At 38.4% G+C, this 17883-nt stretch overlaps 1 protein-coding gene across 2 annotated transcripts in view; it reads right to left on the minus strand.

Annotated features, from left to right (window-relative positions):
• The window catches only part of LOC107381856 (CUB and sushi domain-containing protein 1), a 668617-nt gene that overhangs the window by 201299 nt on the left and 449435 nt on the right, over positions 1 to 17883 (minus strand). For both annotated transcript variants that reach the window (XM_015953775.3, XM_015953774.3), the window contains exons 11-14: positions 13408 to 13511; positions 13024 to 13136; positions 5395 to 5577; positions 5097 to 5282 (exon numbers count right to left, since the gene is read on the minus strand). In XM_015953775.3, the coding sequence (XP_015809261.3) occupies positions 5097 to 5282; positions 5395 to 5577; positions 13024 to 13136; positions 13408 to 13511 (586 nt within the window). The remainder of the gene's footprint in view (positions 1 to 5096; positions 5283 to 5394; positions 5578 to 13023; positions 13137 to 13407; positions 13512 to 17883) is intronic.

A 17883-nucleotide genomic window follows, 5' to 3' on the forward strand; every position in this document is an offset into this window, starting at 1 on the left:
GGTTTTCGAGTAGGATAAAAACTTTGATAGTCCCAGTGTTTCCAATAGTTTTTTTTGGTAAATCCTGTTGCTGTTAGTAGCCGTTTTTGTTTATAGATCCATTTGCCTGCTCTTTAACTTGAATTCCAGTTCCTTTTTTCAGCTTTAGAGCTTGCTTTAAGTTTAGTCCTTAGAATAATATTTAGAATAGAATTAGCCGTCGAGATTTGTTGTTTCTAGTTATTTAGCTACGGCATTTTTTTTGTTTGTTATATTCTCGTGTTTTCTTCCCCAAGGCCTTTTGCCTCAGGTGTTTTGATTTCTACCCGTCACCTTTTAGTTATATTTAGTGCCTTTTTCGTTTAGTCGTTAATCCAGTCAAGGACTGAGTGTTTGTGTTCACTCTGTTAATAAAATACATTTTATTTACACTTCCCCCTTTCTACACACAGTCACGTTGAAAGCAAGGAGGTGGTTAGGACCCAAGATGCAGATTACCCCAGATGACATGAGGCAGGAGCGTTTCAAAAATAAATCCTTTATTTAGGATGATGAACTAAAAATCCAAAGAGGCAGGAAGCCAAAAACAAAAATCCTGAATCAGGAGAATGAAAAGCTCACATAGAGCACAAAACCTGGAGACTAGAACTAAAGCTCACTTAGAGCACAAAACCCGGGGACGAGACACAAAGCTCACACAGAGCACCAAAACAACACTGACAACAACAATGGACCGACAAGACACTGAGACAAGACAGGGCTTACAGTATAAACTGGGGGCATGATGGGAGGCAGATGGGCTGCAGGTGTGTGGAGAGAGAACCAGGTATAAGCAATTAACTAATCAGGGAGGAAACTAACATGACCTAAGAGTAAAGAGTAAAAAACCTAAAGACAAGATGAGCAGCAAAATAAACTAATATTCTAAGGGGAAGGGAAACTACAAAAACCTGTGGAAAAACATACTAAAGAGACTAATAAAGTGAGAAGCTGAACCTATAAAAAACTGCAAAGGGGTGACTGGGGGAGATTGAAGGAACACAGGACCTGGGAGGGATAATCTGGAGGGCTGAAGACCAGGGGACACATGAGGAACACAAAGAGACACATAAGGGGGATTCTTAGGGGGGAATGGAGCACACAAGGAGACACATGAGGGAGACACAGACACAGATCATGACACACACCAGTTATTATGTTACCCCTCCACCACAACTAACTAACATCCAAGGGTTTGTAACACTATTGTTATTCTACTTCACATTCATTCATATTTATTTTGCAGTTTTCCGTTAATGTTCTCACTCCCTGTAAATATTCTGTTAACGTTTATGACGCAGTACTTTTTCAAAAGGTAGTGAATTCATTTTTATTTTTTTGTGCATCCTTTCATTCTTCTTGTGAGTCTACTTTCCTGCTGAGACGGTTCTCCATACAAACATTAATGTAATATTCTGTCCTATCCTATCCTATCTTGGCCCTGATGAATAATAATATTAAATATTTTTAAAAATGTAATTGTGTAAGCTAATTTGACTAAAAGGCAGAATGTCACATAATAAATATAATAAGTGAATCCTATGAAAAATATCAGAATTCAGAATTTTCAAAAACGAAAGTTTAATTTATACAGAATTAATAAAATTACATAATTATGACATTAAGAAGAAAATGCGCATTAACTCACACTTAAAAGAACCTTGTGCTTCACAAATCTACAAACAACTCTGCTTTTTGTGGCTATTTTATTTCCTAGAAAAACAAATAATTAAATTTTTATGCAAGTTGAAGCTGCAGGTATAGTTTCTGAGAATATGTGAATAAAATATGACATAACACTTCAACTTATTTAAATTCAGAGATTCTGAATGACCAACCATATCAGAAAAACATAAAAAGTTAAATATCCCAGTTTTGATACTTGAGGCTTATGTAACTGCTTGTTTATTTTTTGTTTCCATAAATGAGCCACTTAAATGAAGAATTAGCTTGACTGAAACATGAAAAGTGCACATCTCTTTGTTCTTCAGTAAACCAAAAGGTTTGTTGTTGCGCTGATTGTCAGTTAACATGAAGATGAAAATCAATGAGACAACAGCTGAAAGAGTAATAAGATTCTATGTTGTTTTATCCAAAAAGAGAGATCCAGAGAGAAGCCTTTTGTAGTTGTCTGCTATCATATTCTTCCCTGCTGAATGACATAATAACATGTTAGCTGTTAACCATTATACAGCACGGTTAATTGGATTTTTAGGCAACTTTATAAGCTAACGCTACCTAGCTGAGGGGATTTTAAAACATTTCCTTTAACTGCATTGAGTATTTTTATTTGCAATATGCTTTTAAATGTTGAAATATGACATGGTTGAGTGAAAATATATAAAATATTTGCAATTTAAAGACTGGGTTTTCACTCAGATAAAATCAGAATATTAGCAGCAGAGGTGCCATAACTATTTATTTACATTCATCACACAAATTGAAGTATAGCTCTCTAAAGGATAATGTAAACAATGAAGTGTCACTTTAAGCTTTTTACTCGTGTAAACATAAAAAAGTAAAAACTACATGGTGCATAAAAGTAAAATAAAGGACAAAAGCTTAAGCGGTGCCACAGCACCACCACTCCTCCCCAAAAACATATTTCTACTAAAGGCCACGATTACTATGATGTTAAAAACAATACCATTGACAAATTTGGAAGACAACGTTTCAGATGCACGTGTGCCTTTTGAAAATGAATGCAAAAACATTAAAGACCCATATGTGGATGGTACCAACCAATAGGGCTCAGAAATGTAGATGTTTCTAATTATTTTCCAACCGCAATAAAATTCACTCTAACCAGATGATGCATTTAATCTGGAAAGGTTCTTTGGCTTTGTGCTATTTGTGGAATGACAAGTCAAAATAACAAAAAAAGAGTAACAATAATAGTTTTAAAACGTAAGGAGTAGAAAGGACACATAACTGTAAAACTGTAGCAGTAAAGTTGACTAAAAGATAATTACTCCAGTGAAGTATAGATACATTTCTACATAATTAAGGTAACACAGTATTTGTTTGTCAGATCAAAGGAGAGCTTCAGATGGCAGAATTTGGAATCTTACCTCCTGATGTTTGGAGATATCAACAATGATTGGCTAACAGCAATGTGACGCCGGGGACACACCGGCCGCGGAAGCGCCGCGAAGCGCCGAGAAGCGAATCGCTCACGAAATTCGGCCGCTGCTTGCCGCTCCTCAGTTCAGATCAGACGCGCCCCAGTCGAGGCGCGCCTCGACTCAGCTGTAGTTTTTCTTTTAAACACTGGGTGTCCTACATTTCCTCTCTGCCTTTTCTCAGCTCTTTTCCTCTACGTTTGAGTGTTTGTACGCGCGCGCGTGTGTGTGTGTGTGTGTGTGTGTGTGTGTGTGTGTGTGTGTGTGTGAACCTATGGTATGAGTTGTTTCTGCCAGTTGAATCTCTTGGAACCCGCTCCAATTCTGCAGCTGTATCCTAGCAGTTTCTTCCGACACGGGTACGTAAATAACCATGTTTTTCGGGGGTCGTACAGCTCCTTGTGTTTCTCAACTTCCATAATTCATTTAAAGTCATCCTTCTTAACTGCTTGCCTCAGACTTTCTGCCTCTCTGTCCTGTTTGCTCCGGTGAAAAGACACCCAAAACCACACCCCCTTCACGTGGTCACACACGCACACAAGTTCGATGTGTGTGTATGTGTGTGCGTGTTCGTGTGGTTTTTCTGCAGTGTCTGTTTATGAACACATTTGACTATTGCGGAATTTTATTTTGAAATGTTTTATTTTGTTAACTTTACCGGCCTGCCTCTTATGTCTACGTTTGACTTCCTGCCAGAATTGATGCGATTCACCCGCGGCTCGCAAAAAAAAATAGAGCCAACGCCGAAATGATCGCTGCACGGCACGGACTGGAGCGCCGGCACGCGCCGGCGCGAGGTGCTTCGCGGCGCTTCGGCGGCCCATGTGGTCTATAGAATAGCTTAACAAGGGCGCCGAATGCAGGCGGTCCCATTTTCGCGGCGCTTCCGTGGCCAGTGTGTCCCCGGCGTGACTCAACCACTGACTCCATTTACTTTGCAAGAATGAGGTTTTATCTCCACAAATAACACAAATCTGGAGGAGTTTTGCCATGTGGTGTAGTTGCTAATGCTAACAGCTAGCTTTCACTACCCAAGACGTTCTCTGTTGTTTCCTCCCTTCTCCATCACTTGTCAAGATGGGTGAGTCCATGTTAAGTTAATGTCAAGTGATACTGTGACGTAGATCTATCAGGCCTTTTAAATCCATGTCTTGCCACATTTTTCCTATCAGAAGCTAATGCAGGAAATACATATAGGAGACTATTTCTATATTCAGCCAGCATGAAAAACTCAGAGTGACTATAATCAGAAAAAAAACATTTAAAAATTGTGATCCATTAAACGTTGCACTAAGTTACTAACTAATTATGTTGTACAATTTATTTATAACGAAATGGCTATTGGTAAGTCTTGTCATTAACATAATTTCTACCTGTGAATTATGCAGAGTCTATGCCATTATTGTTAAAAATAGAACAGCTGTGTCGTTCCCCAAGATTCTGATACACTGGCAGGACACGTCCCAATGTCTAAGGCTTTACAGCAATAACCTGTGATTTCTGTTTGACCACTGCAACATCAGAACCTGCCCTGCAAATTTCAAAATGCATCCACGCAAAACTGTGGGAAAAAAATAATATAAAACAGCTTTACAGCCAGTCGATTAAACACAACATCATCCAACAAGTCAAACGAAGGCTTAACTCAAATCTGTTGGAATCAATAACCCTGAGATGTGGAGCAGAAAAAATTGTTCTGTTTTACAAGAAGTAAAAAAAAAAAAAAAAAAGAAATTGCTGAAATATAAAATAAAATAGCAATTATCTTTCTATCCCGTGTATTGACTGGTAAGCTTTTCAATCAAATTCAGCCTGCTATCATCTTTACCTTTCTCATATGTAACAAACAATGTTTCAGATGTAAAATATCTATTTTTATCCTTAAGCTGTTATTTATAATAACCCATTGATAGCTCAACCAGAAGGATAAGACAAAGTATTTTATGACATTATTACCTTCATCTTTGACCACCAACCAATCAAACTGTGGCTCAAGGTCAAAGTCAGAGAAGAAGAGGTGTATGCGGCTCCCTGGTTCAGAGATAATCAACCACACACAGTTCAGGTTGTTCCCGTACTCCTCTGGGTAGTTTGGGGATAATACTGTCCCTGATGGAGCCGTAAAGTTGAAGAAACAGGAAACTACAAGAAGGAAGTGGAAAAAAGAACAACACAAAGTTTTTAGGTGCTAGAAGATAAAGAAGGATAACAGGACAGAGTTGCATTTAAGAGATATACAAGTGTGTATACTTACAGACACAACTGGGTTTGTTTCCAGACCACTGGTTGTTGTGTTGGCATGTGATGGTTTTTTCTCCTACGAGTTCAAAAGCTGACTGGCAGAAGAAGGTCAACACATCACCATGCTGAAAGCGATCACCGCTACGACGACCAAACACCGGCACCCCGGGATCGCCGCAGCTTCCTCTGTCGATCTCTGTTACACACAGACAAAGTTATGCTGATTATTCATACCATTGCGTTGCGTACCATTACAACACTCCATGTGATTGTTGGAAACATTTAGCTAAATTTTAGTACAATGGATGATTATGAGTGTTTTGAGGCTGGAAAGTCATGGTGGTAAATATGCTTCCTATATGTTCAGAAACCAGCGTCTGCTGAGACCAACTCAATCAAACAGGGAGGAAATATGACTATAATAAAAATATAAAAAGCTTTGCTTCATTGATAGCAAAAGGTGGTTTGGGATGATCGAATAGAAATGTAACCTTTGCAAACCAGTTTTTACATTTGGAAATAGAAAAAAGGCAGACATTGTGCTTTAGGTCTAAACTGGATGATAGTCCTTGAAGTGGCCAAAAACACACATAATTGAAAATGTTGTGTTTTGTAGCCTGGCAAGGCATCCTATGTCTGTAAATATATAGTCTGGCCACAACGTACAGACAGAACTTGGTCAGTTAGAATCTACAGCTGTCTTTCAAACTGCCTTTGCACGCAATTGGACATTATTAAGACCAATCAGAACAATGCACAATGTGACATATTCATCGTTACGGAAATAAGTCAATGAAGCAGTTGGCTATACACCTTCGAAGAACAACAACATAACGCATTGTGATTGGCTGACATTCATATTGCTCGGGCCAACAGTAGATCTGCTGTGGCGTGTGGCTAAACTGACCTGCTCCAGTACTTTTACGTACACACACACACACACACACACACACACAGAGAGCAGGTTGCCTCGGTTTGATTAGTCAAGAGAACTATTTAGCGTAGGAGGTACACGTGTCAGTGGAGTTGCGAACATTTTGGCTAGGTCTGGGCCATTTTAAACATGTTGCAACGAAATGAGCTGGGGATATTAAAGCATATTTATTAGAGCAGAAAAAGTGAATGGAACACATCTGATTCATATTATCCAGCTGGGTTGGGATGTACAATCAGTGGGAAATTTATTTAATTGCTTCCCTCCTTATAGTTTATTGCTATCAGGGTAATTGTAGTGCAATTCAGTTTTAATTGTGAAAGACAAAACAATAAGTGGATGATGTGCACACACACACATGGGCACACACACTACACACTCAAGAGGGACATGCACTTAAATAAGCAAAACCAACATTTTTGCCAAATACTTTTTCATCTAAATTACCCCCACATTTCCCTGCCTTCTCTTGTTTGTTTAATTGACAAATGTCAAATTAAAGATACCTTCAATTGTCTCCTCTTTATATCTAACAGGCTTTTACCCCCTTTTTCACGGTGATGCATCACTTCCTGCTCAGTCTCCCTTTTTAAAATCTGACATTCAATCAGACATTTGTCATCATGTAAGCCATACCCCACTAAGCCCCGGGTTCTGCTTTAGACAAACAGATATCTAGATAGTTTATTTATATGTGAGTGGATGTCTTCTCTTTTACATTTTTTATCTGTTGGGATGTAAGTGCATCCTCCAGAATAGAATCTAAAGACGTCTCAGATGTGTTTGTGGCCTTTAGCTCGCTGTCACACAGATGACACGCGTCAGGATGGATATCAGTGATCTGGAGCCCCTGGTAAAGTCTGTCATTATGGTGAAAACCGCATCTTCTACAAGTTTTGTTTCATTGTGTTTCTTTTTATTCTAGCTTTCCTTACTTTATTTTTTAATTTCCTGTTATTTCCTTACTTTTTTGCAGAATTCAATGAAGGGGGGGAATGCTAAACTGCCAGTACATTTAAATATAACGTTTTAATCACCTGCTGTTTTCCTCTCAGTCATGTAAGCAATTTGCCACATACAGAGAGAAATATAACACTGAGAACACAAAGGACAAATGTTTTTATCACCTACAGCGCTGAAGCACAAACAAAGGAATTGTTATGAATATTTCAGGACATTCTTGACATTTTACAAATGTTTCAATACATTTTGAATAATTTTAGTCTAATTTGTTTTCATGCAACTAAATTATGTTTATAATCATGCTAAGACAGCTGCTTTATGTGGGTAATTACCAACAATGAACTACAAAAGAGACGGTTTGAAGTCCAAAGCCATTTTAAATCTACTTTAATAGAGCTAAAATGTTTATTGAGTTACACGTATTAACTTTTCCTTTATATAAGGCTTCATTCTAATATCATTGAGACAACATTATGGCCCTAAACACATTTCATCATCATTTGCATTCCTCCAATATGCTGTAAATAAAAATAAACAATTTGCATTGTTACATTCTGACAGCAAATTGCTATCAGACTAGAAATTTGGCAGCAGCATTTCACCAAAAGCTTTAATTATCATAATGCTCTATGTTTGTTTATGATATCAGTTCTGTCATTCTCTCAGTAATTTGTATGCTCGCACACACACACACACACACACACACACACACACACACACGCACACGCACACACACACACACACACACACACACACACACACACACACACACACACACACACACACACACACACACACACTCACACACACACACACATAAGCGACACTGGAAAATATATAAGTGCGACATGATGCCAATTAAAAAACAGTCCTACACTTGGGCTGAAAAAGAGAACTCAGGGAGTAGCGCTGATCAAAGTGTATAACGCTGTGACATTATTGCATCTGACAGCATCACATTTATCCACCCAAGGACAAACAGATCGCACCACAGGCAGTTGTTGGGTTGTTCTGAAGAAATATGAAAGTAAAACATCTTCTGGAGATCATTAATTACTTTTTCCTCAGTTTAATTTTTCTCCCCATTCTTTTAAATTTTCATCTTTTCACATCTTTGGCTTTTATTATCTTGGGTAAGAGACTTGAGATTTAAATAAATAAATAAATAAAGAGGAAAACAGACCCTGGGACATTAAAGAGCAATACACTCTTTATTTTAAATGCTGAAATAAATCTGGCAGAGACAACTTTACATGTAAAGGTTTAGGCTACAATGAAACTTCATTGTTATTATTATTGACAAACGATGCAGCTGAACTGTTAAAGATCCTAATTTTTACAGCCCAAAGCACAGAAATAATGGAAGAAAAATGCAAAAAATTGAATAGCTTTTTCACAGTGAGCACAATAATGAGTTATCGTTGGTAACTCTTGCCTCATGCTAAGCTGAATAAATCCTGATTTTAATGTTTACTGGTCACATTGACTTGGCCCATACCCAACCCTGGATTGCACCTCGGCATCATAATTTTCACCAAAGAGGCTAAAAATTGTTAGAATGAAGAAAAACAATCTTCATTTGCTTCATTTCTGTTTTTTTTTTTCAGTTCTATCATAAAAACACAAACACCAGTTGGAGGGAAAAAGAAAAAGCAGCCAACAGCAATTAATGATATACTAAGCAGTTTTGGCTACCTTTTAGTAGCTTTTAGTTTGTACAAGAGGTGTTGCTCTGGGCCTTAGAAACGGAAATGAAAGTAGGTCATAATGTGATATGCTTGTCAGGCACTAGAGGGTGCCGTCAGATGAAAGAAAAAATACAGAAAACTATAACTGCTAAAATGTCTCCTCAACCTTCCTTAGTGTCTACATGGGTGGTACATATCTAAAGCAAACAAATCAGCTGTGTTCATAATCTAAAACATGCAGGAAATGTGCTGGAAGCAGACTGCAGTGCTGGAATGTCAGCTCCCCCAACAGGGACCAGACAGGTACCTCTGAAGTTGCAGGTGCAATATTCTGGCCACAGTGGGCGATGGGGGTCTGAGTGACTTTTTATTAATGCAGTGAAGGTTTATTTTAGCACATACTGGCTCAAGAAAATGGTTTAAAAAATAATAAAAAGTTGTATAGTATCCATTTAAAAAGAAAAAAACACCAGATTCTGGCTGATTAGTGATTTTGCTTGTCTGTTGCTTTCTAGAGTATGTAATGTTAACCCTCCCATTCCTTTACTGTTGTCATCAAATTAGCTGTCCTGTTTCTACTTCAATAGAAAATGACTTCCAAAAGTGTGCATACAAATTCACAAATCTCTAAAAAAATAATTTGTTTTAGGAGATTTTAGTTTAAATGTTTGACGTTGTGTTAGGAAAACATAAAACACACTGTTGCCTAAAAACTGTGGAAAACAATGCTGTTCGGTACATCTAGAACAGATAGGTTGGGGTTAGGTTCAGTTCAGGTTTTAGAAGCTCTAAAAGAAAACTTTCAAGGCATTAATCCGTGAACTGAACCCAAACAGAAAGTGGGTCATGCAGCAATAAAAAAATCCTTAGCACCGAGTCTATGAACAAATAAGATGAAAATATAATAAAACCTTGAAATGACCAACTTAAAATCTGAAAGTTAAATGTTAAAAAAAAGTTGAATTCACTGAAAAAAACATATTTTAATTAACATTTCTGATTATATTAGGTCATTGTAAGTTTTTCATTTCGGCATGAAAACAGACTCCCACACCTACATTAGCTTATGATAGAAAATAGATGGTGAAATCTAGGATTTGAAAACTGTGACAGATCTAAGTCACACTGTCACTTAACGTTCGCGGACTCACCCATCTTGACTCGCGACGGGGAAGACGGTTGTTGTTTTAGCATCTCGCAAACACGGCTGGTAGAATCTAACCGTTAGCATTAGCAACTCCATCACACAGCAGAAGTTCTTCAGGTTTATGCTATTTATGGAGATAAAACATTAACATTGCAGAGCAAACAGAGTCAGTGGTAGAGTTGCATTGCTGTTAGCCAAACAGAGGTGAGATGTTCAAATATCAGGAAATAAGACCCCAAATCCTGCCATCTGAAGCTTAACTCTGACGTGGCTCACTTCTAGTTCCTGAAACAGGTGCACCGGAGCTTTATTTAAAGGGACATTATGTAAGTTTGACAGCCAAAACATGTATAGAAATAATAAATTTCTTCTTCATACACTCTCCTGCAACGCCCTGGTCCTGTAGAATGAGCCCTGGCATTTTTACTGTGATTGCCTATTTTTCTGTAAAATCACAGAAAAAGAGAGATGCTCGGGTCGAGCAGGCTGCTTCATGCGCGTTCACGCTCAGGCATAGCCCGTAGCATTTGCTATCCGTAGCTTTAGCAGCAGAGAGTGAGGTAGTGCCAACTCAGCGACTTTGTCGCTGTTCCTAACGCCTAGTGATGAACCTAGCTACATTTCTGAGGACCCTTAGCTACTTTCTGTAGAACTTTCTTCTAGATATTTCCTGCAAATTAGCAACAAAATAGCCATTTTCGCTCCGAACCGTTCTTTGGATTGACGTTGTTTCAGCTGTCATCAAGGATATAAATGTTACAGATACATGGAATGTTACTGCTGTGTAGCCTACCTTGTAAAATGTCTGACTCACATGCCGAAGACTTGGGTTCGATTCTGGGTGTAAACATTTTAGAGTTTCTTTTTGACATTTCTGGTACATTTTTTTTACAGTAAAATGCCCAATTTTTTTTTTCGAGACTCGCCGAACGGCATTGAATTCACAGATAAAAAAGATGTGGGTTCAACTTTCATTTTGGAACAATTTTTTAAGCAAGGGAAGGGAATGATCTGAGCATGCAGGAAGACTGACCCATCATAAACCTTTGTCGGCTGTGCTGAAGAGAAAGGTACAAAACCAAATTATTTAATTAATTAGCTGAGCGTTCTCCTGTCCTCTGTCCACCAGGCCACACACACACACACACACACACGGGACTATCTCAGCTGTTATTTTCGTTAAGGAGTGTGCACGTACAGAATGCGCGCCTCATGCACGAGCCTACTATTGAAGCTGCCATTACGCTTTTGGCCTGAGGGGGCAATCGCGAGCATAAAAATTCAAAAGTCCGAAAAATCCCTTTAAGCGCCTCGTGATTTTTATCTTGAGAGTCGCTATAGAAAAGACCATTTTCTTTATTCTTTCTTGTTTCCCCGAGTATGATTTACAAAACATTCATTCATCTTAGAGACCACTGTAAACAATAATTAAACAAGTGAACTACACCTTTAATCTATGCTGAGACAGAGGAGTTTGTGCTCAGAGTTTGTGCCAAGATGACCAATTAACAGGAAGTGTTTTTCAGCACGTATGGCACAAGAACATCAAACTTGAATTCAAATGATAATTTTACTGATTTACACAAAGACCAACCTGAAATATTCCCCAAATATATATGTTTTATAAAGTTAAAAGAACTCCCTCTAAGTTTCGAAGCCCTAATATAGGATCTGGGGGTGCCATACCTTCAGCAGTCAAATAATTAGAACAGTTATTCTATGTATAATCTAATTTTTACATTATCCCTCAGTGCTGGGAAAGCCTCCCAGTCTACAACAGCACTAATTAACAGGCAGCTTTTGAGCAAAGTGCAAACAGCTCAGGTCAGGGACAAAAAGCTTTATGAAGATTGGGATGGAAAGTGAAAAGAAAATATGAGAATCTTACCACTTTCAGCAAAGCATTGTTAAATTTATCCTTAGAAAGAGTACGGCACAAAAGCACCCCTGAATTCAAAAGGGACAAAAAGGCTTCTATCTAAAGTACTGGTGAGGTCAAAGGTAATGCTTAGATTACACAAAGCCTACCTCTGTAAGAGAAAGACGTTTGGTGAAAGCCTTCTAGAAGACTTAAGCTTGAGGAAATACGTGCTCTGCATAAAAGAGACCAAAGTGACTGGGTTTGAGGAAAATGCTGCCTGGTCATGAAAACTTGCCACTGTTTTCTCAGATTGTAAGGAACGATGATTGCTTCAAAATACAAGGGACACATCTAGTAAAAGAAAGAGCTCTTACTTAAATCAGGTTTCTTTATGTATCCTGCAAAACTCACACATCCTAAAAAATTAAAGGTGTGGTAGACTGAAAAAAACTTTTAATGATTATTTCTGATTATAATAAGTCACTATGAGTTTTTCATGCAGACTGAACATGAAAACGGTCTCATACACCTATCTCCTGCATTCGCTTCTGTTAGAAAATAGATGGTGAAATGCTAGGATTTGAAAATCCTCACTTATCGATGTCACACTGTGGATTTGCATTAATGGCCTCGCCCTTTTTGGCTTGTGCTCGCCAACGGGGGGCTTTCTAAATTGTTTTTTGCAGCGAGGAGAGAGAGTGGAGAATGTCTTGGTGATGGTGACTTTGCAACATGGCTGAACATGTTCTTTTAGTCAATCAGAAGTGAGGTGTGTGCATATCAGTAATAATAATGAGCAATCCTGCTGTTTTCAACCCACCTCTGCACCAGTAAAATTCTGCATCTCAGAACAGGAGCATCATAGCTTTTTTTTCATAATGACTCATAAGGCATTAATTTACACTGGAGAACATTGCAAATGTACTGAATAAAAGAGTAAATCACACCTCTTAGCAAGTCGTTCATATTTGTTTAAAATATGCAAAGTGTGTAACTGTTACAGCATTTTGGGACATACAGTATGTGTTTATACGCCCCTGTTGACCTACCTTCATATATTGCCTTGAACCCTGCAGAACCGATAGTGTCGTCTGACTGCAGGTGTAGCCACATCTGATTGGACAAACTCACGATGAGGTCGGGGACACTGGTGCCTGTGAGTCTACACAAACACAAAAAAAAACTTTGTAAGGATTTCCCTTACACACAAGACTTATCATATTTTTCCCCATCTGTAGAATCCATGAAGGTTTTGGATTTGGACCCTAATTCATTGAACATTTCCATTTGGCGTAAACAACTTGACCAATTCAATATATGCAATGTTTACCTATAACTCTGTGCCTTTGTGTCTCCATTTTCAATACTGTCACCACTGGTTTTTCTTTATGATAAATACCAATTATAGGCCAAAAATGATAACTAGTGCTTACACATATAGTACCCTCCTCGTATCTCCTATCTTCCCACCATCTCCCACAGTCAGTGTGTCATATCCTCTCTCCAGATCAAACTCTTCAAAGGACAGCTTTATAACCTAGAAAAGAAATGAAACAAAACAAGAAATCAGACACTGAAACATCAATAAATACCAAGCTATATAAGCCAGAGAGCAGACAAAAACAAGAAAAAGGAGAGAATCTGAGAAATGTATGCCTGCAGTAACAAGCTCATGATTTTCCATCCTAACAATTCCAGGCGACATAAGATTCTAATGATTATATCAGCGGGGAAATTGGAAAGCATAGAATTGAATGAGGGCTTCATAAACATTAGTGGAAATCTGACTGTTATAAATTGTATGGCTTATTAGATTAACGCTGACATTGAAAATATGAATCTTCGACTTAAAAAGCCCAAGATGTTTTTGTTCCTTTTCTGATAACAGAACACGGGCTAACCTATGCTCCATCCTTGGCATTTGCTCTGAAATGCAGGTTGTAGTTACACACAATGGCCACAACATCACCCTCCTGAATCCAACTCTGGTGCTGACCGACATGCTAAATAACACTTAAAATAATGCAGATTAGTGCTTTGACATTCTCACGAGCCAAGTTTAACTGGAAAGAAGTGGATATCCTATAAATAGATTACTGTACACGTTCGCTGTAGCATTGTTCCGATAATCTTCTGCAATGTCACCAGATTTATTTCTATCCACTGTTGCATTACTGTTTCACCAAGATCTTGCATTGATGATGATAGTCTGACTGTTGCGCAAAGCCTTTTCCAGCACATTCCAAAGATTCTCAATGGAGTTAAGGTCTGGACTCTGTGGTGGCCAATCCATGTGTGAAAATTACGCCTTGGAATATGCCCGTGCCATCAGTGCAATGGAATAACCTGATGGCACTCACTCACTGCCTCTCTTCTTACCCTGATGCACCCATGCCTCTGGAACAGGGTCCATCTGGGCTCATCAGACCAGTTTTTAAAAATGGCACATTCACCATTTTTACCCATGCCTCTTAAGCTGCAACAACCTTTAAACTGTTCTACTTGTTGCACATTTCAGTTTGACATTGTTGGATCCAAATCCTCGATGCTTTTCCTCTAATTGAAATGAGTATTTCATCATGTAAACGTACAGAATCTGGTCGATAAATGCTCAAGTAATGTTTTTATTACAACAGTTGTCAGATGAAATCATGTTAAATAAATTCAAAATAGTAAAAAATAGATACAAATGGAACTCGGTGAAAGACTGTGGGATCAAACTCTTGGACTGAGTTGGGAATCCCAACTATACCACAATATATCATTCATCAAATGGATAGGTCATGTTTATTCCATAAAACATGACAAAACACACACATAGCAAACACCAACAAATGCATAATGCCATTCAAAAGTTAAAGTTCAAACAGAATTTGTTTGGTGACCTTCCCAGTGACAATTATTTATTAATGCTTTAAAGCTGCAACAGTCCCCTTGACTGTTCGATCTCTACTCCCCAATAAAGGTTTATCTTTAATAAACAAAACTCCCAGATTTAAGGCCCTTTTTTTGTGAATGGCTTAATCCTTCTTTTTATTCATAGCTAAACAAGTCATTTCTGGAAGCCGATGATGCTGCACCCTGCAGTCACACCTCTCTGCTGTCGAACACAGAGGAAATGACAATTGAATGCCTGACTTGCAGCCACCTTTGTGGCTGTAGTGGCACGCGTACAGCATCGGTTCATCCATCTGCTTAGTGCTCTAAACTGCAGCAATACTGGCATTCCATTATTTGCTGCTTGTCCATTATTTATTAGATGGAGATCATATCCCTGGCAGTGTGGACGATGGCAGGTCTCGGCGGTGTTTGGGAATCCTCCGAGCAAAACAAAATGCTGGTCGCAGTGAGTGAGGCCTTAGTGTATTACTGTGGGGGCTTCAGCTGAACCATGTAATGTGTGGATAAGCCATCACACAGCAAATAACAATACAGTAACAGAAAAACAACTAAATAAATAAATACCTCATCTCAGGTGATATGAAATTTAAAAAGCATTCAACAAGCCAGATGCAGTCACGCGCAACTAAGCCTTTGGCAGTGCTTTGTGAAAACAAAAATGGCTCCCGAATGTTCAGATGATGTTTAGGATAGGGGACAGTATGAGGGATTAAGCGTCGTTGCGACGGGAATGGCAATGAAGGCAGATGTGACTGTTTACATATGCATTCATGTTTCGGCGCATCTTCCCAACACAAACGGCATTTCAAACAGTCCGTGGAGTTATGAGAAGCATTTAACTGTCACAGCGTACCTTCAACGCTGCCGCCCCGAGTGCCGTGCAGACTAGTGAAAATCACAACAACTAATGGGAAAAACATGCTAAATGAGATTGTGAGGTCTTAACTACTGAGTGGCAACAAATGGCAGGAAGCATTAATAAACCATGATGGGTTGTTGATGTGTTTTCATCTCTACCTGAGGGTTCACAGGAACTTGGTCTCCATTTAGAATTAAAGACTGGGGCATTCGCATTCACCACATTCAACAACCACATTGTTTTACTTTTCTCATTGCTACAAATGTTTATTATCCAATAAAACATGTATTTGTTTCTTAAGTGGCCACAGCAGGTAGTGAGACAAACTAAAGGAGAATCTGGTCTCCTACAGCTCTAACAATGCATGAATTGGAAATCTCTTAACGCATTTTAGCATTTTTATACATTTTATGAATGGGAACATCTGGTTGTCAGTGTTATGGCTGATCATTTTTGTTTATGGTGAATAATTTGATCTCATAAAAACTCACCAGCTTTAAGATAAAGTATATTTAAGATGAAATATAAAAAAGCACTTGCTTTAAACCTAAATCCTGAACCTTTAAACCTAAACATTAAAACTTTTTCATGCGCATGTAGCTACAAAATAGAAGTTGTTACAAATGCATTATAATAAACTTGAAGATAAGAAAAAGGAAATTAGTGGGATTTTTTTTGTGAATGTGTTTATTTGAACTTGAGTATGATGAGGTGGTTTTCTTTGGTGTTTTTTGATTGACAAATAAAGCAGAATAAGATGAGACAGCTGGTTCCCTGAGTTTAGTGTTGCTGTGAATCTTCACCTATGCCTCTGTCTTTATCCTTTACTTAATGTGTTTGTGTGCGAGTACTGAGGCATGCGAAGAAGTATGCATAGTTGCAGACCTACGGGAAGCATTGTCACCTCATTATCATCAGTAAGAAGCTCAGTTCACCCATTTATAGAAGCATTGAGCACAGCTTGAAAATCCAAACTACATTATACAAAATATATTATCTTCTAAAATACAACACAGAACTAAAGGTAAGCTAAAACTAAAACAGGAGGTTTTAAAGACATAAAGCATGGACTCAACAGATAATATATCTAAAAAGTAAAGATTTAAATCTACTCTTCTGATGGATTATTTTATTCTATTCAACTAATTTGTTATAACAAATAAAAATGTGATGTAAAAATAAAATATAAATACTCTCAGAAACCAATGGCACAATTATTTCTGGTTATACAATCTGTGCAAATGGCACACTTTACAAAAAGTTTTAGTAACATTTGTTTACTGTCTACGTAACAATTGAGGCTATTACACCACTGACAAGGATTTTTTAGAGTTATTTTGATTTAGTCAGACCTATAGTGTACATTTTAGGATGTGCTTAGGAGTCAAACATCAGACCATAGAGAAAAAAAGCCTTGGATTTCATTTCAAAACCTGTCAGACTTCTAATTAAATAGAGTCAGTCAAAAAGGTCCAATGAAAAAAGCCATCAGACAAAAAGGCATCAGAGAAAACATCTTCAGCACTAAACATAAAAAATCAGAGCACAAGGCTTCAGGAAAAAAGTTGGCTTTTGGTTTGACATTTTTTCCTGAAGCAGTTATTCCTGATTCCCTGTTTGTCTGATGGCTTTTTTTTTCCTGAGACCTTTTTGACTGACACTATTTAGTCAGAAGTCTGATGGGTTTTTGAATGAAACCTGAGAACAGAAGAAGTCCTAAAATGTACCATACAGACCCCCTCCTACAGCGGAGTAGGGCTGCAACAACGAATCGATAAATTCGATGAAAATCGATTACAAAAAGCGTTGGCAACGAATTGCGTCATCAATTCGTTGTGTTGCGCAACTCTTCCAAAAGCCCCCCCCCCCCCCCCCCCCCCCCCCCCCCCCCGGCCGCCGTTACGCACAGACCGGAAGCAAGTCAGATGAGCGCGAGGGAGAGCCGGCAGGTGTTCGGAAGAGGAACATGGCAGAAGCAGCGAGACGCAAAAAAGTTAAAACTTCTGAAGTTTGGGAGCATTTTCAGTTAAATCAGGCGAAGACATTCGTTACCTGCAACGTTTGTAGGTCAGACTTAGCATGGCATGGGAGTACTACGGTGATGATGCAGCATCTTAAACGCAAGCATGCCGAATCATCAGCGAGGAAA

The sequence above is a fragment of the Nothobranchius furzeri genome, chromosome 9 (assembly GCF_043380555.1).
Source record: "Nothobranchius furzeri strain GRZ-AD chromosome 9, NfurGRZ-RIMD1, whole genome shotgun sequence".
Lineage (NCBI taxonomy): Eukaryota > Metazoa > Chordata > Actinopteri > Cyprinodontiformes > Nothobranchiidae > Nothobranchius > Nothobranchius furzeri.